The sequence below is a fragment of the Fistularia commersonii genome, chromosome 21 (assembly GCF_037954325.1).
Source record: "Fistularia commersonii isolate RoL2024-O1a breed Wild chromosome 21, RoL_Fcom_v1.0, whole genome shotgun sequence".
Classification (NCBI taxonomy): domain Eukaryota; kingdom Metazoa; phylum Chordata; class Actinopteri; order Syngnathiformes; family Fistulariidae; genus Fistularia; species Fistularia commersonii.
This window is the reverse complement of record NC_141304.1, coordinates 13275204-13301724: the sequence shown is the minus strand read 5'-3', so window position 1 is coordinate 13301724 and position 26521 is coordinate 13275204. Positions and strand designations below refer to the sequence as shown.

Genomic DNA, 26521 nt, shown 5'->3' with positions numbered 1-26521 from the left:
GAAAGTTGATTAAGCGACCGACATCTTGTTCATCCAGGCCGAGGAGATGCTACGATTTTAATTCCCCCCCCATATAAGCTTCACACACTCAGTACTTCTTTACTCAGGCTGTGCGTTTCCACTGAGGACAAGATATTGTCTACGGCAGGGACGCCCGATCCTGATCTACATCAATTGCAAAGGCAATGCGGGTCGATTGTGGAGCCCCGCCTTTCGAAATATGCTCTACCGCACAACGTAAAAAAACAACTCAGCTGCGAGCCACAGAATCCACTACAATGCAGGTAGTGTGGGTTAGATGGCGTGACATCAGAAATAGCTGTTAGCCGATCATCCATCCCCACTGCGGCAATGACGCGCTACAGCCAATCCGAGATCTCGATCCGAACACCGTTCTAGCCTGACAGATGGACATTTGGAAATGCAAAAAAGCGTGGCCACCCTTTGTCTGCACTATAGTCATTAGTTCGGATAATAAGCATAGTTTCACACAGAACGGAGAAGTTTCAGGGCTCCAGAAAACTTTCCCACAACAGTCACTCTAATCCAAATTGAACTTGTTACTAAATTCAACAGGTGGAAGAAAAAAGCTAAATGCCAATTATATTCAAATTAATTCAACATTAAGCCCTTGGAAACAAAGTGCTGCTTAAACCCGTTTACCCTGGATTATCCCCATCCTTCCCTCCACTCAGGTCAAGAGTCTGGGTGTCATCCTAGAATGACATTGTCTTTTCCAGTCCCGTATTAATAATTTTAACCTGTACCACCTATATCTATGTGGGAAAAATACAATTCTATGTAAAACCCAAATGGACCCCGTCCTCGCTCCACGTGTTGCAGCCATTCTTTTGGCCAAAGCATCACCTCCCTTCATTTTTTGGGTCTACCCTCCACAAACTCAAGCCCGGACTATACCTGCAGAGAGCGCAGAGCCGTCAAACCAAAGACAAACTTCAAAATATTGCTCCTCACCAATGACGTGGCTCCTCCATACCTTCTGGACCTGCTTCGTGTGCCGCATGAATGACCTGTACCCGTTTCCCGCAAGGACTTCGAACACCCCCACTGTCAAATAACATAGATTTTGCATTGACTTTAACTCAAATGACCGGTGAAAATGAAATTCCAATTTCCAGATGTTAGTTTTATACCAGACTGAACAGATACAAAGCAGAAGATGCCGTGGCAATTTACGCAGGGATGTCTGCGTTATTTTGGTAACTTTCGCAGCTGTTTCGTCTCAGGCTTGAAAGGACGGCCATTTCCTTAGATAATAGAAAACACCCGCGTTTCCATAATTCTTTTCACCATTTTGATTAGTCGCCACCTGCACGTACAGTTTGTTGCTACGCTGATTGCATTAAATGGGTAATTTCCCTTTTCTGCTGCAGTACATTAAAGATTTCTACAACCAGACGTGGCTGGAGAGATATGGGGAGCCGGTTGCGGAGGAGACAGCCACGCTCCTTTGGTCCATCACGGTGTCCATGCTCGCTATCGGGGGACTTCTCGGAACGCTATCAGTCTCATTCCTCATTAAAACCCTCGGAAGGTGAGTCGACACCGGCGCGCCTACAAATGAGTTCCCTTTCATGTGTCCCTGCAGTGTGGCTTTTACTGTCCTAATGGCCTGGCGCCTGTTTCATTAGAATCAAAAAGGGCATTCAAGGCGAGGCTCGTCCGCATGCTGAATGACGGGGATAATTCAAACAAATGACGAGATCGATATCACCTTAATAAATACTGACTTTTTTTTCTTGTTTTTCGAGAATTTCCATTTATCTGAATTCCCTTATGGATGGTCATAAAACCAACATAATGATGGCTCATGCGGACATCAGGTATAAACAAATCGCATTTTTTCGAATCGATCGCTGATGGATAGCAGCAAACTTAAATACCAAATACTTGTTGCAATCTTCTTGTCTTGGACTTTAGTTTCTTCACATAAAGACAATCCAGACGTCATCCAAGAGACTTCTTCAGTTCTAATGACACTTGGGGAGTTTCCAATCATAACCGCCATGGCTTTGGGCGGGTCTAGGTGGCAATGGAAGAGTTGATCTTCAGAAACTGGATGTAAGGAGGAGTTGTTATGCTATGAGGGTGTCGTTCATGGGAACAAAAGAGCAACTTTGTGGGATTACCTGGATTGGAACGTGGGTCGGGGTGACAGGGTGGCGCCGTGGTTAGCGCTTCGGCCTCGCAGCACAAAGGACCCTGATTCTGTGGCGGCATGTTCTTGTGGGTTTCCTGCGGGTTCTCCGGTTTCCTTGGAAAAAAGAGCGGGTGTTTGTCTGTCTGCGATCGGATCACATGAACCGAGGCTCATATTCAGAAGCTCCCCGCAGGTCATTAGAACTGAAGAAGCCTCTGGGATGAGGGATGAAATGTCTACAAGTGAAGAAACTCAAGTCCAGTTGCCTCAACAAGAAGATTTCAACAAGAATTCACCATGAACTGGATGACTGAGAACCTCCACAGACACGTTGAATACCCAATAACATTATTAATAGATATCTTTGAGCCAAACCGGTCTATTATCAAATAGATTCCATCTTATCACAATTCTGCGTTTCCACTTGTCTGAATACTTGTGCTTTGTGTTTTTGTCCATGTCTGTGACAAACCTAGTGGTTACACTCAATCCACAAATTCCAATTTCAAAACAAGTCCCTGCTGTTTGGTGCCACATTGCCTGCTTGGTGGACACACTCTTCGGTGTGTGCACAGAGGAGACTTAGATTTCTCGCTTCCTTCTGAGTATGTCAAGAACCCATTTGCTCCCCAGAGGACCAGCTGGTAACATTATTACCCCCACCTCCCACTTATATACTATATATATATAGATATATATGTGTGTGTGTGTGTGTGTGTGTGTGTGTGTGTGTGTGTGTGTGTGTGTGTGTGTGTGTGTGTGTGTGTGTGTGTGTGTGTGTGTGTGTGTGTGTGTGTGTGTGTGTGTGTGTGTGTGTGTGTGTGTGTGTGTGTGTGTGTGTGTGTGTGTGTGTGTGTGTGTGTGTCAGATAAATGTTGAATCTATTGGACTTGTCTCCCACCTGAGTCTCAGTGTATACTCATCTTTTATTGCTCCTTCACTTCAGTTGTCCACTTCATTTTTTACTCCTTGTTTTCCTGAACGCCGCTGCTTCTCACCACTTTTGCTCCTTCCATTTCGCTCCTGGCTCCCGATTATTAATTTAAAAAAAAGTGTATATATGTATATATATATATATATATATATATATATATATATATATATATATATATATATATGTGTGTGTGTGTGTATGAAGATGACATTGGATAAATAGTGTGTGAGTGCTTTGAGTACTCTTTTTGGTGTGTACGGCGTTTGAAATATATAAACACCTTTCAGATGTTTAAATCAAATCAAGACATATTATTATTGAATTTAACTAAAAAGTTACCTTTTTTGTATTCAAGAGTGTTTTTGCGTGATACTGAAATATGCTTACCTGCAGCTATCGCTAATTATAATGCTCTTAAAAAAAATGCAGACAACATCTCCATGTGCACAAAATCCTGCAGGAACTGTCTGCAAGCCTCCAGCTGTAGAATTTTAGTAAAAATAAATCCAATACAAGGGGAAATGAGATAATAAAACAAGGAAGAAAAAAAAAAAAACAGTCCATGTGTGCCATTTTCCAGTTCTCCCAAGTGTAAGTCGTCTTTTTCCCATACATAACTCTTTTCTGTAGCTTCGCCGCTCCACCAGGGTTCCTCTCATACCAGCCAATGTCTTTTGTCATTTGTCGAGGGGAAAAAAATGCATCCGTCCAGCTCCAGGTTGCTTAAAGATATAAATACAGGTGAATAAATGTACCAGTTCACCCAGTGGATAACTCAGTGTGATATATATAGCAGACACAATTTTAATGTTGAGGAAGAGATTAACCCCGGACCCTGGCAGCCGCGTCCTCCTGCTTCTGCAGTTTACAAGTCACCCCTGATGGTTTACATGGCTCACATAGCCCTCCAGCAAAAAATGTAATTTGCATGATGTTTGGAGCAAACATAGACTCTTCCTCAGATGCTTATCAGAGATGTGTATTAATTAAAATGTTATTGCGGCGCCATTTTTAAAGGGAATAATCATGTGATTGATTCCCTCCTTTCTTTTAGACCTCTTGTTAGATATAACATGTTATATTAACATTTTATCATTAGTACATTTTTTTTCAAGACCAGAACCCTAGAAACGGATAGTTTTTCACTTATATACAGATATAGAAACAAAAACATTGTTAAAAGGTTTCAGAATACAAAATAAAATATGGAGTTTATACATAGGAGGAAGAATTAGACAAATAGAACCAAACAATACCATACAGACAGAAAAGATGGTTTAATATGTTTGCTTGAAACGTCATGTGAGAATACATTTTTTTTGTATTATATGTAGAATAAATTATCCTTATTTTTGCAGTATTTTTTTTTTGTGTGCAGAGATTTTTTTTTCCAACCTCTAATCAGTCGACTTTTTGATTCAGCACCCATCCCTAACTGGACAGCGGATCTACATGTTTTTTCCTTTTTCTAAAGTTTCAGAAGTGAAGCAAATTGAAAAACAGTTTGTACCCTAGAGCGGTCATGGCACTAAATCTGGCACAAACCTAAACACTTGAACCTCACATGCAGTACAGTGCAGTAAACTTCACTTTCTTTACTTTTTTTTACTTATCTTTCTTTACACATTTATCTATTTATTCTTCTAGATCTTCTTTTTCGTCTTAAATTTTTTCCGTTTTATATCTCTAACCCAGAGATGCCGCAATTGTTGTACTGTTTTGCTGAGTCCTGCTTTGTAAGGTTGTTTGTGTCTGTTTTTGATTCTGCCAAACCTGAGAGCTGCTATCTCAATTTTTTTGTTGCACTCTTTGCAGCGACAATAAAAGTTTTGAATCTTGAATATTTATAGACAGAGATTATTTTCAAAGCTGTAATGTAAATTTGGCGAAACTGCGTCATTTGCAGTACAACCGCAGAGCTGCGGGTCCTTCTGTCACCCGGGGGACAATCTCCCGCACCATCACCTCAGCGCTCTGAAATTATGCACGTTCAAAGGATTCATTATCCGCTAATGATGAGGATGTCACTCTCAGAGCTCGGAAAGACTCACGACATTTTATTCTGAGTGATTTGTGGAAAATGAACGTGCCCTTAAGATTCACCTTGGATTTCTCCATCCCCCATTTGCTATCCCTGTTGAATAGGCTAAAAAGTATTAAAGGTAATCATTATTCATCCCCCATTTGCGTCATCTCTTACTTAAACCTGTTATTTTTTCCTCAGTGCTTCCAATGCTGTGATATTTTATATACATTTTGTGAAACCCTTGAAAAGGTATGCTTTGTTACTTGTTTTATTATTAAATCTTGTTGAAAATCTTTTTAATTTCAAGTTTTTACGTTTTTCATTTGTTTTCACGCAAGTGTATGTTCTGTGAAAAAAGTAAAAAACTATGAGCAATTTTTTATATAAAGACTTGTCTTCCATCTGAAGTTTAATTAATTTTCAACTTGAGTAGGATAGCAATTTATCACAAATCAATATAAATGCAGTTGTGAGTGGTGATCTGGAGTCCTTGCTGAATCTTAAGTGTTTACTAGCTTTTAAACAAAGCGCTAGACTAAGCTTGGAAGGACAGCTGAAAAAAAAGGTGACGACCCAACATGATGGGATTTCTGAAATGAAAGCATGAAATGTAACTGTCCCATCCAGTCCCACACATTTTCTATGCCACCTTATCCTATCCTAGCCGAGCTTTGCCTAGCCTAGCCTAGCTTGCCCTATCCTATCTTATCCTAGCCTAGCTATTCCCAGCTTTGCCTAGCCTAGCCTATTCTGTCCCAGCCAAGCTTTTTCAATCCTAGCCTATCTTATCCTAGCCTAGCTGTTCCTAGCTTTGCCTAGCCTAGCATGTCCTGTCCCATCCTAGCCTATCTTATCCTAGCCTACCTGTGCCTAGCTTTGCCTAGCCTGTTCTAGCCTAGCTGTGCATAGCTTTGCCTTGCGTATTCTGGCCTAGCTTTGCTTAGCCTAGCCTGTCCTATCCTATTCTAGCCTATCCTAGCCTAGCGTGTTCTGTCCTAGCCTATCTTATCTAGCCTAGCTTTGCCTAGCCTGTCCTATCCTAGCCTAGCCTATGCTATCCTAGCCTATCCTAGCCTAGCTGTACATAGCTTTGCCTAGCCTATTCTGTCCTCGCCTACCTTTGCCTAGCCTAGCCTATTCCATCCTAGCCTAGCTGTGCATAGTTTTGCCTAGCCTACCCTGTCCTATCCTCGCCTAGCCTATTCTGTCCTGGCCTAACTATGCCCATCCCATCCTATCCTTCATGTAGCCGGTATGAAATTCTGTCAGTTGTTTGGACTTTGTCTATGTTCTTCCAATGAGTTTTGTTTCTAACCCGGTTTTCTTTCAAAATTTAGAAAGGGAACCTTGCTGGTGAATAACTCCTTCGCATTAATGGCCGCTTTGCTGCTTTCCCTCGGAGAGATGTCAAGATCTTTTGAGATGCTGATCATCGGCCGTCTCGTCGTCGGAGTAGACTCCGGTAAGTGTTTATTTGCCATTCAGTGCTGACAACTCTGAATAGATCATTGATAAATAAAACAACGATTGAGTAATGACATTTTGGAAAACGTGGCCAAAATCTTTGACAAGAAAGGCACAGGCTTGTTGCGAAAGAAGCGAAATGCAGACAGACAAGAAAAGGCTTTCATAGGAAACCAAAGAGGAGACGATGAACATGATTCAACAGTTATTTATTACATAAGAGCTTAGATAATGAGATAATAGATAATAGAGATCATGAGATAGATTAAGATAATAACGACAAGTGCAGCATCTTTAGGGTCATGGTCTGAATCGCAACCTGTCTGATATCTTTCAGATACCCTTGTCAATAATGTCATTATTATGATATCATTATCTCTCATTACCAACACATGGTGATCTGCGATTTCTTTCTAAATCAAGGGAAGACAGTGACCCAAAGGCTGCTGGTATTATATCTAAGCAAACCAGTCAACAGATGACTCATTCAAGGTTTAAATAAAGTAGAAATGTTGAAAAGTATCCGTGTCTCAGATACTGTGCAGATGCTCGGCAGATGCAGATTGTTGAAGTGTTTATTTCGCAAGCTTCCATGCCTTGCTGGTTTTTGTTCAAACGTTCAATGATCTGGAAGATTTCTAAACACTTTTGGAAAAGGCCCCAGAGGTGTGATGAATTACAAAGGTCGGGCTGAATTGTTTCTACGACCAGATGTGGACTGAAAATGCAAACCTCTGCAGGGGATAAAACGTACCGCAATGCCAACGGTTTTGAACATGTTGCATATGAAATGCGTGGTAGAAAAAGTTTTCTTTCTTGATTCTATCAAGAATATTGTCAAGATCAGTTCATTTTTTAACTGAGATCAAAAGCAAAAACAAATGATTTTGATTCTTGCTCATATTATAGGAAAGAGATTGACCAACACAGTTACTTAAATATGTTAATAATAGAGTTGGTATGAGTGCATGTCAGCTAATGGTGCAAATCCTTCTTCATGTATTTTTTTATTTTTTTTAATAGCTCTAACCGGTGATGGTGAAAAAGTGACGTAATTTCGTGACTGTCTTCTGCTATGAGTGATGTGTCTGTAGTCACTGGGCGCTCACTTCTGTTTGGGAAAATAAAAAAAACAAGTCACGTCATTTGTGATCTCTTGTTTCAAACTGCGGAAAGTAGGTCAGTCCTCAGTGACACAGGTGGGACTCTGATACCGCAGCTCTATTGTTTGGAAACCCACAGCATAAAAGCCCGGGTTACAAATGAAGCTTTGTTCAGATTTTAAGTAATATCTTATTAATTAAAGCGTGTGTTTGGACTGCTTAATGAAAGCGTTGGCTGAGCTCTTACGGTAATCAAATGTTCACTTTTTACTCACTCACTCACTGGCGGGATCTATGGACGTGTTTGCACACGCGGCGCCGCGCAAACAGAAAGGCCTATGAGACGGTTTTCCATTAGTTGAACGAGTTTGTGCCTGAATTCACTCTGATGAAAAATGGCGTGACCCGTGACTCATTTCTATCTAATCACCGCGAGCACAATGCAAATGTTGTACCTCAATTACGTCGGATGACATTTGACAACATTTTTTTCCATGGAACCCCACGAGAATCGTATAAAAAGCCGAAAAAGAGAGTGAAACGGTTGTTCTTGAATGGGAGAAAAACAAAATTTGGAAAATCTGTGTTTTCCTGACCAAAGTCATATGGACATATAAACCAGCCCATAGTTTGGCTGTGAGGTAATCTCTCGCTTTTATTATTTTTTTCTCACAACCTGTGGGAAATGGTAGAAGTGAACAGTCACACTGTAAATCTAAATGCATTGATGGAATGTGAGCAGGATTATATTCACTAAGAATTTCAAGATCAGCGCATTCAGCCCTGGCAATATAGCTTAGGTTTTCAGCTTGATATTTAAATTTTGCTCATTTGTCGGCGGGATCGTCTCAGGATGATCAACACGAGCTGAGACAAAGTAGATGCTTTTGGCTGGCAGGTCTGAATCCTCAGGTATTTAATGGAGCCAAGCCCTAGAAACTGGTTTTGGCGACACTGCATTCAATGCCGGAGAAACTGTAAAAACAAAAAAGGTGTGGGATTTCATCTGAAACAGCCGATTACCAGCCTCTCATCCGTTCCAGACTGGAGTGATATATATTCTAATTGAACTCTCATTTAAACTGTTGTAACTCCTCAAACTAAGCGCCGCCTGTCAGTTCACAAAAACAGCAATCACACTTTGCATTATGGTCTGTCAAATAATCCCATCATGTTCACAAAGTCGTCTCTGCACCTTGGCGTTGATTTAATCGGAACAAAATCGCATAGACTTTATACGAGCGTTTTTATTCCACTCTGTGCTGGAATCCATTCCCTACTGATACCGTTAGTCGGTCTTGGTTGGGCCCCCGTGGCCCCCGTCCACTCGATAGTTCCAGAAATAACTTTTGTGTTGGCGGACTGCAGTGTATTACAGCAGCTAATGAATTTTGATCATCAAAAACGGGTGTTTCGAAAGGTCAGAATTCAGACACGGGTCATTTTAAAAATCTGCACCAGTGATTATTTTTCCCATCTGTTCATTTGTGTGCGGGATCGATGAGTTTCTCAGCGCAGAACTGTACGTGCATCATTCGAAAACACATTCATATCCTTTTTGTATAGATGAAAACGCACATTCCTTTAAGGATCGCCGTGTTCGGGACGGTTAAATTTATGGTTTTAATCTTATTTTTTTGCTTTTTTCTGACAGGTATAGCTCTCAGTGCCCTCCCTATGTATCTGGGAGAGATTTCCCCGAGACACATCAGGGGCTCCATCGGCCAGTTCAACTCCATCCTGATCTGTTTAGGAGTCTTTACTGGACAGGTTCTTGGCCTGCCTGAACTCCTGGGCCAGGTAAGTTCTCCTCTGCGTTATATACCGAAGAAGAAAAGCCTAGAATAGTTTCTCGATGGCGTTTGGCTTGTTTCAGTGTTTTGAATATTCCGATACTGGAAGAACGGCAACATGCACAAGAATATAAAAATTGTAATACATCGGGTTTAATACATCATTCGGAGCTTGTCCTTAGAAACTTGGCCTCGATGGGATCATCCTGAAATAATAAAACCTATCAAATTTTTAAATTTCACTCATCACCAACACACCATTATCCGCTATCAGTAAAATAATCCTTTTTTTTTTTTTAAATTTCGGTCCCATCTAACCTGAGCAAGTTCTCCCAGCTGGCATCCCTGCTCACGCCTCGCCGAGTTGACTCGGCCTGCCGCTGCGGCTTTTACACACAGTTCCAGTCCCCAAAACAAATATTTATCCATGTTGTGCAGTTTCACATTGGAATTCAGGGCCAACATTGTTGTTTTCTCCAAATAGTTTTAAGGACCAGGCCGTTGTCGGAGGGTTTGATGGGTTAGATGGATGCGGCTGCCATCGTATTCTCCTCCTATTGGCCGCGTTCCCTTAAATCAGCCTTAAGGCTCAGATACCCTGCAGATCCTCCGGGGTGTGTTATCGGTACAAGGACTGTTAACTGGTTGATGATGCTGTCAGTCAAAGCGCCAATATGATCGTTTTGCAGCTTCAGGTTTTTACAAAGCAACATTTGAGATGGATTATGTGCGTTTAGACAGTATATATCCAGCGGCGATGGGTGTGAATGATGGCGCATGTGAAGTTTTCGCTGCACAGAATATCCATTAGGTCCAAATAGATGATTCCCGCACAGCCTCTGGTTCTAAAGTCTAATAGTATGCGGTTCTGTAGTTTTTTTTTTTTTATTTTATTTTATCGCTCTTTACCTTTCTGTTTCCCCAACCCAAAACCTAACAAGAGCTTTCACGTCTGGGGAGGTTCTCGGTCATCCAGGTCATGGTGAATGCTTGCCAGAATCTTCTTGTCTTGGCAACTAGATTTGAATTTCATCAGCGACACCCCCATTTGATAACAGCCTCCCTTACACCGAATTTTCGCAGATCCACGTACACAACAAGCCATCCAAAAGAGACCCATCCAAAAACCCGGGAGTTATATTTGAAAACTCCTCACTGGATTAGAACTGAAGAAGCTTCTCGGAAGTGAAGAAACTTAACGCCGGTTGCCAAGACAAGAAGATTTCGACAAGCGCTAACATAGTTGAGTTATTATGATATGAGCAGGTAATTCAGGTATGCTGAGTAAAATTTACAAGGATGCAAAAACAGATGTTCACATAATCGAAGTTAAAAAAGCAATATAAACTTGGAAAACTTGTTGTTGTTATTGTTTATCATTAAAGCTTGGATAAAGGGTGTCATATATATGTATTCAACTGCAGCTGCAAGGCTTATCTGAGTTGCTTTTTGATTATAAGTGTAACAAATGTATGTAGAAATTTGGATTAGCTCCTCAGACAGAGTTGGGATCATTATTTATGTTCATCAGACCAAGAAGAAGGAAACAATCTGATTACATTTTTAATTCTCCTCCCCTTTATGGTATGCTTGAATAAAATAGATGGTCCCCATTAGAGGCACTTGACTTTTTCAAGTGGAACAAATCCAGTTTCCACCAGACCAGTTCTTGGCCAGCACTAGAAAACAGAGCATTGTCATGTGTTTCGTGGAGGGTTCAGCGTGCTTGGTCAGTTGTCGGGGTTTCCTTTTAGATTATTTTTAAAATGGACCTCCATCCGTTGGTTGATCCACTGATACACCTCTGCAAGTCCTCGAATCATACACTTCAAAATCCTTCTGGTGTGCTTTCGGGTCGACCAGGCTGATTTGGAAACCTCTAACATGTGCCCCCCAGGGCAGATTTGAAGTCATACTGTGCCCAGCAGAACCACATAAAGCAGATACAGATACAAAAAGCAGAGATTTAATCCTGGCGCCTCCGAAAACAAGGCGCTCTCCTATTCCTCGGTGTGCCCGCGTATACACAGAATCAATGACAAAATGCGACCTTGGTGATCATCTGGAAATATATGACTTGCTTCAGTGCCGAGAGCATGGACCCAGCTCTCACAGCGGTGCTACAAAATGAATACGTAATGCGCCCATAGTCGTCCCCGCAGGATACCTCGAGGGACGTAGCAATTCACATCCTCCAGAATATACAGCTGATCCACTGTTCCATGATAAGCATGGAAATAAAGTATTATTCTCCCCGAAATAGAGGTTTCGCAGCTGCCGTCCCTGGAAGGCTGCGCAATTGACGAACCGTACCCAGTTACCTTTTAAAAAGGATTATTTATAGGGATTTTCACTCGCAGGGATCCCGGCATTTCCTTCTGAACTGCAGTGGGACCTCTGCAGTGCCGGTCCAATAAAAGGCATAATTACCACATATTTTCTGCAACGGGTGTCTGTCAGGGATACAAAAAAAGAAAGAAAATGTACATGACACTCTACTAGTTATCACTAGTTATTACATACTTTCCTCAAGTCTGGACTCCCTGTCGAAAATCATTGATTTTATCCCCCCGTAAAGCTTCCCTCTGTCAAGTGTTCAGGCAAGTGAATTCAATGATCAGCGCTGACTGGTGAAGCAGTCACATGGAGATCTTTACTGCCAGCAGCAGCTCTACTCACTGCAGAGCTCTGAGAACCTGCCAGAAGACACAAAATGACTTTCCTTCACCATGGCTTACTGTTAAGACCGATTTATGTCATACTAAAAGGTGCTGTTTCTCCAAAATAATAAAATGAATTGTATTGCTGACACACACACACATTTTGGTGTCGACATGTTACACTTGTCACTACAATTCAGGTAGATTTTTAAGTAAAATCTATTTCATGTTCGCCCTCAATGCCCGAGTTTAAGGCTTATCCAAATTCCACTAATCCCAAATAGGTAATAGAATTCAAAAAATTCACGGGAACATGCATTTAGTTTTTTTTTCCGGATAGTCTGCAGCCTCCGTCGTTCTATCATCGTAGACGGAATTGAGCAAACAAGCCGCTCTCCTGTTTTCTTATTCTGACATTTACTCTTGGACGTTGGTCTCAGTAGCTCCATAGCAGAGCGGATTCTCATTTTTAATTTATAAGCGTTGGCCTTTTCCTCACAGCATTTTGCACACCTGCCGTTGAGGTATTCATATCTCACCTCCGTTGCAGCCTTTAGGCCGGCGTGTTGCCTTATAGCTTGATCGGAGCATCACCGCGTGACACGGCCGGGGATTAACAGAGCAACAACGCCCTTCGTTTACGAGCCTCAGACAAGTTTCGTCTCAGCTCATACCTTCATTATCCCTCGTCGGGTGAAAACGCCGACGGGCTTTGACAAACGGTGACGACTCCAACTCGAGCGTTCGGGCGCCGACCTTCTTCCCAGACAGAAACATGTTTATACCGCGATTAAAACAGGAATAGGCTTTTAGCCAATCTGTCACAAAACTCCTCAGAGAGGACTCCATCAACATGTTCGAGGTCTCGAAGGCTTCCACCTCCGAGGCGGGGGGAACCGCTATTGAGTTGCCCGGAAACGCACTCTTTGTGTTCGTAGATAGCAAATCGCCTCCAATTGGTGCGGTGGTGACATAAATATCCAGACATCAGAAAAGGGCGATGAATTACTTTTAAATCGGCAGCCCTGCATCTTGTTGTTTTAAACATCTACCTCGGGTAATGAAGGTTGAGTGTTTGATTTGTGTGATTCTACATATGCAAATAAAATACAGCTTAGCTGTCTGTCAGAAGGATGTGCTGTGAGTTGTTCCAGTCTTCATGAATGAACATATTAGAATATAGGATTATTTATAGGTTCAACCCGGCTGGAGCAGCCTGCCGTTCAAACCGAAACATAGTGCATCACTTTTCAAGCTTTTCTGCGAATCCCAATGCCATACTAGCTTCTCAGATTACAATGGAGGAACTGATTTAATATTTCAAGAATGCTAGCACACCTCTGGAATGGCCTTTCAAAACCCGCCGTCAGACAAATAGGCTGTTGGAAAAGGTGACATTCATTGCAAATAGCTACAGGCAGGTGGATGATGGGCTTATCATTTGACGCTGGCAGATTTCACCTTTTTTTTTTATTTATTTCAGGATTCACTTAGGAATGTGTGTTCATTTTGTTTTTAAAGGCACACAGTCACCTCAGAGTTGATTTAGCTTGATCTGTACTAAAGCCATTTTCACAAATTAAAATTTTCATCCAGTATATGACTTACATGCAGAGGAGCATTTTTTCTGCAACATGTCACTGAAGTGATCGGGGGAGAAAAAAAAAAAAAGGTTTAAAACAGCATTTCACCAAAATGCCGTTCCAAGAAATGTGTGCATTTAATCCATTTACTTGCTTAACAAGGCTAATGAGCAGATTTTTTTTTTTTATCCCTCCAACCATCAGAGGGTTTTAGGATTCATTTGCAAGATCTTTATATATAAAAATATATCTCATATACGTGCTCCGGAGGGAAGGACATTATTAAGTACCTCAATTAATCAATCCCATATTTATAGGGAGCTAATATGGTTATATATTTTTAGTTTATTTAAACACCAATGTTGGCAAAACGTCTTGGATGACCACCTGGCGCCCTCCGGCATTGGCCTTGATTTGAGATGAGATGAGGTTGAGAGATGAGAACAACTTTATTAATCCCGAAGGAAATTGTTGTGCCAGAGTTTCAAGTAAAAAAAAACATAACAGTAAAAGATGATAGTAGAAAGGCGGAAGAATAAGAAATATAATGAAATATGAATTGTCTAACTGTTAGCAGTAACTACAAAGATTGAAGATTCCCTGCGGCTGAGGGAAGAGGATTTAAAAAGCTATTAAATAAAGGAATTAAGGAATTAAATTAAAGGAAGGAATTAAATAGCTATTTGCTATTTTTCTGCTGTTTTGTTTTACCTCCCGATCACATACACAAACTTCGGCTCCCTGGGAAAACGTGCGGCGTTAAATGTAATAACGCCTTGTGGCAAAGCAGACCCTGCACGCAGCGCCGAAACCCGGTCTCCTCTTTATCCTCCACGCTGCTCCCCCAGGGGTCGCCTCAGCCAATCATCTGCCTCCATCTAACCCTCTCCTCCGCGTCCTCTGCTCTCACGCCAACTAACGTCACATCCTCTACGAATCTCCTCCGGTGTTGCGACCGTACGATTAAATATCCTCCTACGCTTTTCTCAAGACCTGACGCTCGAACTCTGTTTCGGGGTCTGTGAAGTTTGCTAATGTTTAAATCCAGAGACATAAGAGACATAAATGCAAGTTGTGTCTATAGAAACTCAGGCCTGAGGTCCACATGGAACCAAAGAAAAAGTGTAAGCCAAGTTTAGAGGCTCGGTAACATTGTGATTTTAATCTATCTTGCAGTTGAACCCAATGAATGGAATCACATTAACACTAAAGACTTTTAACAGTCACGCACGCTGATATATCGTACACTTTTGCTCTTCGTCATTCTCTCCGCAACAGATCAGAAATCACAAATCGCACTTAGGACAGATATACGGCAAGCTAAATTTTTTTCAGGGGAAAAATAATTAAATTTCCTTTTGTTGTTTCTCCACCTCCATCTGTACCCGACGTCTTTTCCCCGTCACGTCAGCACAAGCGGGAAAACAACAGCCCACTGCTTTCTGCTGTGACAAACGTCACCTTAGCGACGTGTCATTTTGCTCTCAAAGACATATAATTTCCGAGACAGCGGTATAAAATAAGTATATTTGACTACCTGTGAAGGGGAAAGTGAATGGTTGTTGGTCTTTTAATGTGAACCCCGCTAAGATAAGTTCTGGACAATGAATGAACGAACAATCAAAGCTGGAGTTGAAAATGCCGCACCGGTTAAGGCTCTCCCTTCATGCCGCTTTTTGTTTAATTTTAGTGTAATTTGTGTCATGATCATGGGCACGTGATCCTTGTTTCCACGGCAGATTTTCAGTTTTGGCCAGCATAATCTCCGACTTTAGAAATAGTTAAACAGGTATAACGACAACGGGAAAACTAAACACGAGTCCAAAAAAGACGCTCCGATTTACTTTTCCATTATCTGAACCTGAACAATTTCCTCTTCCCCAAAACCCCTCGGCCTGATTTCGGTTCTGGATTTCCCTCCGGGCTTTTGTAAGAAAATACGCCTCTCCTCCTTGTTCTCCAAGTCAGGTTGTCGTCTGTTGAATCAAAACTGACATCATCAGCTCTTTGGCCTCAGTGCTGATCATAGAACCAGGGTTGAATCACCACGAGGCATTTGGATCATATCACAAACCTTCTCTATGTGCTTTGTGTGGTTTCGTCTGTACCGATATCCCTTCAGGCCGGAGACAATATTGTTCCAGGCCAGGAAAGCTTCTTTTGTTTGATCCACAAAACCAGCAAATTCACACATCAAGATGTTTTCTGTGGAATATTTATGGTTGGCAAATGCTCACTCCGTCATACATGTCAAATGGATCTACTGGATGAGCACAGGAGCCGGGTCATGTAGGGACCGATTCAAGATCTTTTACCTCGTGTAAGAATGAAGCCTGAACATTAGCAACACAGCAAAGAGGTCTGCCAGGAGGATGCTCGCCAACAAAAACATTCAGAGAATTTAATCTCTCATTCGGGCGTCGTTCTTTCCCGGTATGGAAATGATTACTGTATTTTCTGGACTATAGAGCGCACTGGCATATAAGCCGCACCCACTAAAATAATATAAACTTTATTGATCCCCATAGGGCGTAACAGTTATAGTATCAATAAATATGAAAATGAATAGAGGGACAATTCGAAGACAATTAAAAGATAAACAAAAGACATTCACAAATAAATTGACAGCAGAGTGAAGAACAACAATAACAAAATCAAGGAAAAGAATAGACAGCAGAATGGTGAAAAAAAAAACAAAACAGCAACGGTGAGAATAGACAACCAAAATGACAAGGACAGGAATGTAAACAGAGTGATGATAGCAATGACAACAATAAATAAAGGATAGAAACAGACAACGGAGTTAGGGATTGACATCCATTTTAAAAGTAAAAAAAATGTTTTACATATATTAGCCGCGCCGGATATGAGATGTTTACACAGAAATTCCCGTTAGAGCGCCCCCTGATGGCCGTTCGTAAAGAAAAAAAAAAATCCATTGATTAGCTGCATCTTTGCAAAAGCTGCAGGGTTCAAAGCGTGGGGGAAAAAAAAGTAGCGGTTTGTAATCTGGAAAAACGGTAATGTCTTGGAAAGACTTGTGAAATCAGAGACGAAAGCCTGTCAGTTCCATAAACGAGTTTTCCTTCCTGTAATACAGAATCAGAATACTTCATGTTGATCCCCCAGGGGGAAATTATCTTTCGTTGAAAGCAGCTCCGGCTACGTTTTCAAGTGGAGAAGAATCAAAATAGAACTCGATATAAAAATAATGAGAAAAAAATGCGAATAATATAATAAAAAGAACAGTTAAGATCGAAATAAATAAATAAATAAATATAAATAAAGGTATGCAATTTATATACATGTGTATTTACAAGTACATGTACAGGACCGTCTCAGAAAATTTGAATATTGTGATAAAGTTCTTTATCTTCTGTAATGCAATTACAGAAACAAAAATGTCATACATTCTGGATTCATTACAAATCAACTGAAATATTGCAAGCCTTTCTATATTCTAATATCGCTGCTTATGGCTTACAGCTTAAGAAAACTCAAAAATCCTATCTCAAAATATGAGAATATCATGAAAAAGTAATTTTTGTTTTTTTAATTGCATTACGGAAGATAAAGAACTCACAATATTCTAATTTTCTGAGACAGTTAGGGTTATGATTATATGTGTATAAGTAGGGATTATTGTACAATAAAACACTTTTTGCACAGAAAACAATGGAACTATCGTACATACAGAGAATAGTACCTGCTGCATTTTATCAGCGGTGTTGCTATAAACCCACATGGAGGCTTCTTGTATTTTTCCATCATACACAGTAATGTTGGTCACTATACTACAGGGTTATACTTGAAAAAAAAAAGTTTTTGCTTATTCATGCGGTAAGGGTTGCAATTTTATGTCTCCAATTAGCCTACTGCATATTTTTGAACTGTGGGAGAAAAGTGGAGCAACCCACGCAGACCTGGGGAGAACGTGCACGGTGGGATCTTCTTGCTGTGAAGCAGAAGCTCGACCCGCTGCGCCGCCACGCTGCTCCGTACGCCATACTGTTTTACTAATTTGAACATCACCAGACCGCACTTTCAATCCTGCAATTCTAGAGGTAGAAGAAGACATGAAGTTTGGTCGGCGTGAGAGAAGAGGACGTGCAGGAAAGGGTTAGATGAAGGCAGATGATTGGCTGTGGGACTCCTGAAGGGAGGGGCAGAAAAGAAAAGAAGACTTTGAATTGAACTGCACTGAGCCTGGCAGCAGTGCAGCCCCTGCGGCTCTTCTCTATTTTGGGGCAGCTGCTGGATTTGAATTCAAAAAGAAATTCATCCGTCGTATTTGAATCTACTTGTTTACGCAGAATCCCGCGTGAGAAACAATCGGCGAACATATCGCGTAGGTGAAATATACTGCTCAAAAAAATAAAGGGAACACTAAAATAACACATCCTAGATCTATATGAATGAAATATTCTCATTGTTCTTTCCATAGTTGAACGTGCTGACAACAAAATCACACAAATATAATCAATGGTAATGAAATTACCATTGTTCCATTATTGTATCCATCTCCATTGTTATACCATTATTCCTGTGCATCGTGTATTTGCAAGGGTATTTGCAGTCCCTATGTCCTATATTGTAAGTCGCTTTGGATAAAAGCGTCTGCCAATTGCAATGTAATGTAATGTAATGTATGAACCCATGGAGGTCTCAAAATGAAAGTGGAAAAACACATTACAGGCTGATCCAACTTGGATGTAATGTCCTTAAAACAAGTCAAAATGAATCAGCGCTGCTTCGTAAGTTTGCGATTGACTTGGCGTTATTGTGTTGTTTAAATGTTCCCTTTATTTTTTGGAGCAGTATATAATTTTCAGGTTAAACAGCAGCGTGTCTCGCAAAAACTTTGGGAAAAACACTTAAGAAAAAGGACAGCTGGACAGCACAGAGAACGGACACGCCTACGTGACAGCTTCATTTGTTTGGCACTTTTGTTTTCAACCTCAAGAGACCCAACATGCGACACCAGCAGAGCCGCAGAAGCGATGCGGTGTGGGAGATCTCTTGCGGTAATAGAATAGTGACACGGAGGCGTGCGAGCAGATGATGTGTATTAAAGTGAAGGCAAGCTGTGAGGACTGAAGCGGCGGCGTGCTCGCCGAACAGCGAGCACAGGGGGAGGTAAACACCGGACAGGAAAGGAGAAAGGATAACTTGAAGGCTGGCTGAGCAGACCATTTCAACAATCCAAACCCTAAATAGCCACTTATGTGGTTTTCATCTACTGAACTCGATATAGCGACGGAGCGAACGGCCAAATTGGCAATGAAAATGTTTGCGATCTTCGCGGATCGCTTCTAATGTCGGTAATGAATGGGAAATGACTTGGAGTATTCCCATCTGCTTCTAAAAATAGGTCTACAAACATAACGGACGGCGTGAGCGGAACATTTCATCCTCTGCGGCTGATATAAGATCAGCTATCGGCTTCTTGCGCGTCGACCCGCGTCCAGTTCGTCAGAACTTGAGGAGAATCTCCTAATTTTTTCCCCAAACTGAATTTAAAATGTCAGGCAAGTTCAAGAGCGAGCTTTGAATCGTGATAAATTCAATACAGCATAACCTGCAGTATAACCGCAGGGGTTACGTTCCAAAAAGAACCCGTCATAAGCAAAATCCGTGAAGTCGAAAACCTTTATTCATTTATTTTTTAAATTATTATACATCCTTATTAAAACTTATTGCTGCTGCCGTCGTCCTTATGTTTTTTTCTTCCTTCTTTATGGAACAAACGGAAGATTCATTCATTCCGTAATGCCGACCTACAGCCGCATAGCTTTTACCTTCCCTTAGCATGTCCAGAAGTTTAACTTTATCTGCGATAGATAGCATCTTCCGCTGCCTTTTGGGCCCTGCAAGGGGCTTTTGGGCCCTGCAAGGGGCTTTTGTCGGTCCAGAGCGTTTTGTCAACATTATGGGTTTTAGGGAAACTCGAAATCGCAAGAGAATTTGCACGTACGTAATGTAAATTTGGCAAGCTGTTTTACGTACGTGTGCATATCAAACTGCAACGTTATTGACGCACAGGTAGAGAAGAAGCGGAGTGACTTTTTAGCCAATCAGAATGCAGAACACGATGCACGATGCAAATCCGTGAAGTAGCGAAACCGTGAAAAGTAAACCGCGTTATAGTGAGGGATCACTGTGATTCAGTTGGCACGGCGGTTTGCGCTCTCGGCTCTGGCTGGATTCCTTTTTTTAGCTTTCCTTTTTCATCCTTGTTGGTCTCAGCCGTCTCACATCCTGCCTATTTTTGTTTATCGATTTTATTTTCCTCATTGCTGATGTCACTCTGTTAACGTTGTCGTTTAGTTTTGGTTGTCTTTTTCCATTTTGTTGTCCATTCTTATCCTTGCTGCTGTTGCTATTTGGTAATTGCCTTCTAACTGTCTTTCTACTTGTATTTATATTCATATTTATTGACACTGTAACTGTTATTCTGCTGTGACAAAAAGATAGTACAAATGTATGATAATGTGACCTGCGCATTTTTTCTCACATGCATCTGGGGGTTTCATGCAGTGGGTTTAAAAAAAAAAAAAAAAAAATAGGCAAGAAAAAAATTGAAAAAGTAACTTTGCAATGTATTTTTGGCTTCAAAATTTGAAAACAAAACTATTTTTTGATGAAAAAAAAAAATCTGGTGACATTGTTAAAACGATCTTTTCTTTTCTTATTTCTATAAAAACCACAAAAACGATAGCAAATAAAAAATAACGAGCAAAATTAAAAAGATTGATTTATCGTAATAACCAGAATAGCCACCTTTAGCCTTGTAAACATTATACCTCCTCTTAATACATGCTATCAATCAGTCCTCTAATAAATTCTATTGGCAAATTTTCTCACAGCGACAAGATTTTCTCTTTTAACTCAACAACATTTTTAGGGTGTAATTTCATCAATTCTTTTTTTCATATTAATTTTTGTTATTAATTTGTCATGTATTCTTTTAGAGGAACAATTCATTACGTATCAAGATTTTCATACTTTACCCGTTTACCGCCTTTACACTAAAACAAAGGAAAAATTTGGACTTAGCGTTATTTCTAGGTAATAATTTTACTGGTTCCCAAATTAGGGCGTACGTGGCCCCGGGACCAAAAATGAGCTTGACACCTCAGCCCTATGGGGATCGATAAGGTTTATCTTATCTTATAGGGAATGAAAGAATGAAGGAACTCAGCAAATATACATAATTAAAATAGTCATTAGATTGTGCACATTTAAGGGCAAATTGTTATACACATCTGCTATCTTTTTAAAACATTTGCCATTTTTTTTTTCCTTTTTCCTGAATAATTACATCATCATATGACTGGGTTGTTTGTATTTTCTGAAAAAATTGAAAAAAAAAAAGACAATTATTTTAAGGCGGCGAAGCTATGGGGAAAAGCACACAGATATTGTGTACGGCCATCACATGACTCCTAGAGTTTTTCTAATTTTGATTTATTTCATTCTCATTTTGTCAGAACAGCATCCAATCAGTCCACCCACTCTTGTCTCCAGCTGGGATAAGACGAACCACAGCGCAGCATCCAGGGTTCTCGCGCCACTCACACACACACACACACACACACACACACACACACACACACACACACACAGCTCTCTCTGGATTAATGCACGGGGGATTAGAGACAGATGCTGGAGTGCCACCAGTGCAGATTACTTTATTAGCTTCAGGTCATAGGAGCTCAGGTTTCAATGAGTTAACAGACAACTATCATCACCACTCAGTCAGCTCTCGAACTGATCTTATCGAGGCTGCTCGACAAGGCGGCGGTCATTCACCGAGGGACGAAAAGCTGCCAAACACCAAACAACAGACGGGGAACGCTGGTAATTAACTGGCGAGGAAGGAAACAGCTGCTTCCTAAAGGAGCCAAATATCTTCTCTTTTGCAGGGGGAAAAAAACAAAACAAAAACAAAACAGAGATAACCGCGGATGAAGTATCGAGCACGTTAACATAGCGTGGACAGAAACACGATTTCAAATCCATAACAATGTCGCCGATGTTGGCACGACGCGCTCAGGCAGCCAATTTCCGATTCCTTCGCCGCATCTTTCCGCGGAAGCCGTAAAACCTTGCACGGCAGGCGGATATGCGAGATCTCAAAAGAAAAAAAAAAGAAGAGCGTTCATCTTGCAATTTCACACGTCTGTGACCATCTTTAAAACCGTCCGATGGGCATAAAGGATCCTTTGAGAAGGTTTTCTGAATGACGGTTTTTACCATGCCGGGTTTGCGGACAGTTTAAAAGTTTCAATGTATTCTAGGGTCTATGGTGTTTTGAAAGAATGTTCAGAGGTTAAAATGACTCACGACAATAACGCATTGAAAAGAGGGTGTTGTATTATAATATAGGCCCCTTGGCGGATATGAGGAAGAGAAAACATGGATATTTTCATTTGTTACGTGCGTTACAGTTCGTTAAGCTCTCAAATTAACATTCTGATTATTGATGGCCGGCTGAGCGAGGAAAAATGGCAGAACATTTACTGGAAAAAAAAAAAAAAATGGTTTGATTCCCTTTAAATGAAAAGGCAGAGCTTGAATAGACACATAACTACTGCCTGTTTATTTGACTTTATTTTTCTACCGGACATTCGGCTGTCACTTCGACGTCCGTTTGAGCTGCTCTCTGAAAGTTTTCGAAAGTTCCCTGCTGCCTTTTGGAACTTGTTTTTGCACATACTGGCAATACCTTTATTTCATTTTTAAATACTGGTGCTAACTGTTTCCCATTTTTTTCCATCGGCGTGCAAGGGAATTGTAGATTTCATTTCTGTTATCTTACCATCTGCATCCTGTCTATTGAATGCTATTGACGCTACTATAATTAGGGTGTTGCTTGAGTCTTGTCTGGTTCAGTTTGAGGAAGTCTGGATTGGCAGAGAAGTTTGTTCGCCTGGCGCGGGAATTATTCCAGAGGTGTAAGACGGCGACGGGGAGTGGAGGTGTGACAGAGGAGCTCATCTGTGTGAATGAAATTGCAGTTTAATGCAATCCCCCTTCACTCAGGAGCCTGTATTTTCTCCGGTCTCTGGACATTTTTATTATTAATTTCGATTATTTTGGAGGTCTTGTCTTTGATTCTATCTCCACTGAGACTCTTTGCGGTATTTTTTTTTTTTTTTTTTTTTGTCACAGAGCTGATGACATTTCAGTTCTCATGCTCTGCAGAACGTATTAATCACATGGTCTGAATGAGCCGAAGTCAAAAAAGTTAAATAAGTTCTCCTCAGAGTTTAACAGCCCAACAATTTCAGCACTTAATAAAGGTTAGGCAGCAGAGTTTGAATGACCTTAGGGTTGACATTTTCACTCTCAAGGGCCACAAATATTAATATTTTCACACACAATGAGTGGTGGCTGCATGGCGTCAAGTCATCAGCACAGGACAATCCTAATCAGTAACCTGCAGAGATGATGAATGTTGAACTGTTCATTTCTCGTGAGCTATTCTATTTTCTGAAAATCCAAACGATGCAATTCCTGAGGAAACGGAATACTATGCAACAACGAGACATTAAAATAAATGAAACCCGCCGATAATGGGCTGTCGGCGGAACCCCGGCTGGCGTGTGAGAACATGGAAGCTAGACGGGGTCGACATGTTGTCGTTCTTGCTCCAACCACACACTTGATTTGGTTTTGTCCTAAACTAAGGACTGGTTGAAACAGGACCCGCCTGCATATAATATATGGATCCAAAAAATATGGGACATTTACCAGATGGAGGAAATTACATATTCATTGAATGATGGGCACTTGTCATTTCTTTATCAATACAATGAGGTTGGACTGGTACCGGCCATAAGCATCATATCCTTAGATTACCTTTGTGGAGTGGATTTTAATAATTTTTCCACCCTTTCCTCCCCTCTTATTTCTGTTACTATTTCCTACTTATTTATCTAATACCATGTTGTCTTATTATATGCTTTACATATACTTTTCATATTGATGTTTAGAAAAAAACAGAAAAAAAAATTGAGTTAAAAAAGAACATGGAAGCGATACGCATGGATTTAAGATAAGGCGTCTGGGAGAAAAATAAAAAATATATAGTCTGCGCATTAAAATTAACCACAGCTCTTCGATTGGTCATGACATTGAAAGTGTGGCCAAACATATCCAGATAATCTTATCAAAAGCAAGTGGGATTTTAATTATTCCGGCATTGAAAGGGTGGCAATGTGGTAAACTGATGGAGTTTACGTGCGAAAAAGAGAGTTTTAGGTTTTACTTTTTATGCAGTGAGAGCTCCCTGCTCAGAGCATGTACAGGTTTTTTATAAAAATAGATAGACAGACAAGTTATTTACATAGTGTGTAGTTATATACATGACGCGGATGGTATAAAGGGTGTTAGGAATATGACTGAGAAGATGCTCCATCTTCTCGTGACGATGCTTGTTGACCAACCATATCCCTTTTCACCTTTGTGGCATCATTTAATAAATGGGAGCCATTTATTTATCAGACTTTTGAGATTCATCAACATTTGAGATTAGAGAGACATGATGGCCGTCTAGGGGTTCCTGCTTCAGCCTCACAGCAAGAAGGTTCGGGGGCTTCTATCTTGGTTGACACAGTCCAAAATGAAGGAGGCTCATCGGAGACCCTAAGTTACCAGGAAGTATGTCACTGGAGGTTACATGAAGGTCAGGGTTGATCGTGCAATGGACTTGGTTAAAGTCAGCAGTGTCCGGGGAGTAGTCAAAGAAACGATCTTTGCCAAACCGGAGGAGGGGGTCGGCGACTCAAACTTCGGTGGACGTATTGGGATCCGTCCCGGGACACATTAACTCACACGTACCAGTTCTGTCTGCAGCCAGAGAGATAAGAACCGGGTGCCTCGGGCTCAAACCTCAACCCGAGCAAACCGACAACTGACATTGACAAAACGAGCCCTGTTGGTTTGGACCGATGCCCGGCCACAACGCGGCCTATTAGAACCGAAGAAGCCAATCGGACGAGAGCAGGAGCGCCTCTCAGAAAAAGGAAAAGTCAAATTGCCGTGACTGGATTTGACAACTATTGTAGGGAAATAGTTACACATTGAGACTGCAGTCAGATTTGCAAATCCATTGCATTTAACCCACATTAAATGTGGCTGGTCTGTTGAGCCGCATTTTGTAATAACAGTGCATTTTGTAATAAACGTCCAAAATGTTATAACTTTTTCATTTCATTTTGTAATAAAGCCGCATTTTGTAATAAACTGCCCCAACGCATTTTGTAATAAATTTTGCCGCATTATGTAATAAGTTATTACATTTTGAGAAGATTATTACAAAATGCACTTGCAACTTTTTTATTTTCTAGGAAATGTAATAACATGGTGCATTATGTAATGACAATTCTAAAGCATAAGTTTGTTAATTGTATTTTATTTTACTTAAAAGTATTTGTAAAAGCTAGGCCTATTATCAGTATCACTGTATTAGCCTAGTAGCAGTACTTAGCAACTACTATCAGTACACTATTCAAAGGTTGCATTAACAGAGAATATTCTATACATTCCATGTTATTACATTTCCTAGAGAATAAAAAAAGTTGCAAGTGCATTTTGTAATAATCTTCTCAAAATGTAATAACTTATTACAAAATGCATTGGGGCAGTTTATTACAAAATGCGGCAGTTTATTACAAAATGCGGCTTTATTACAAAATGAAATGAAAAAGTTATTACATTTTGGACGTTTATTACAAAATGCACCGTGACTACAAAATGCGGCTCAACATGGTCCATGCTTCATGTCGTCACCCGCTTTTACGGGCACGTCGAATCCTTTCGGGCTAACGCGGGTCATTCTTTCACGTCCTGCTCTGACTTTAACCCTGAGTTTATTTGTTGATGTTTTGTCCGTAGGAGTCGCGGTGGAACCACCTGTTTTCCTTCCTGGCGCTGCCAGCGATGCTGCAGCTGTGCGTGCTGCCCTTCCTCCCCGAAAGTCCTCGCTATTTGCTCATCGAACGGAAGGATGAAGCCGGGGCAGAAAGAGGTATCGGATACATTAGCAGAGACGCGCACCATCCATCTCACCCGTGCACCTTTAAGAAACAATTAATGACTTGTATTTGGAGAGACTCCTTTTCCGAACCTTCTTAAAGTCCGCTGAAGACATTATTGAATTATAATCTACACTCTTGAAAACATTTGTCGGAAAATATCGAAATCACATTGTACATTTCACGGATATCTCAGAATCTGCTTACGGTTCTCGGTGGTGAAAAAGTTTTTTATATTTCTTTGAACATCCTGTGTTGGATTATTATTTTTTTTTGTAACCTTTTTTTGCTGGTTTAATGCTGTCTTTAATTGTGTTGTTTTAAACTGCACAATGAAAAGGGGTCTGTAAAACTTTATGTCATCACAGTTAAGATAATTCCGCCTGCGGAAGGGAAAAAAAAATGGTCACAATTGACTTAAAGACATTAAATGACATTAACATAATATATAAAAACCGCAGGGCTTAATGATAGCCGACTGTCAATATGTACACGGAGCCAACTTTCCGACACTCCAGTCCTTTGCTAGATTGAACCGTTTATAACACAAGTGCTAATATCTATTATTAAAACCGTTAATTCTTCTTTCGAGTCGGCTGTCATCAACCGTGGCTCCGAAGGTGATTACCGCAGTGTTTAATCACCTTTTCACAAAGAAGGAATGCACCCGTAGCGCAGGCTGCGGAAAATAACATCATTTCATCACCACTGATTTCCTTAGATGTTATGCAGCGGTAAGAGCTGAGCGAGGCCTCA

General features: G+C 40.8%; 1 protein-coding gene across 5 annotated transcripts in view; it reads left to right on the top strand.

The window, feature by feature from the left end:
• Window positions 1-26521, top strand: part of slc2a9l2 (solute carrier family 2 member 9, like 2) — a 98148-nt gene that overhangs the window by 15388 nt on the left and 56239 nt on the right. For all 5 annotated transcript variants that reach the window (XM_086168970.1, XM_086168971.1, XM_086168967.1 and 2 more), the window contains 4 exons: window positions 1395-1555; window positions 6459-6583; window positions 9343-9488; window positions 25626-25758. In XM_086168970.1, coding sequence (XP_086025096.1) covers window positions 1395-1555; window positions 6459-6583; window positions 9343-9488; window positions 25626-25758 — 565 coding nt within the window. The remainder of the gene's footprint in view (window positions 1-1394; window positions 1556-6458; window positions 6584-9342; window positions 9489-25625; window positions 25759-26521) is intronic.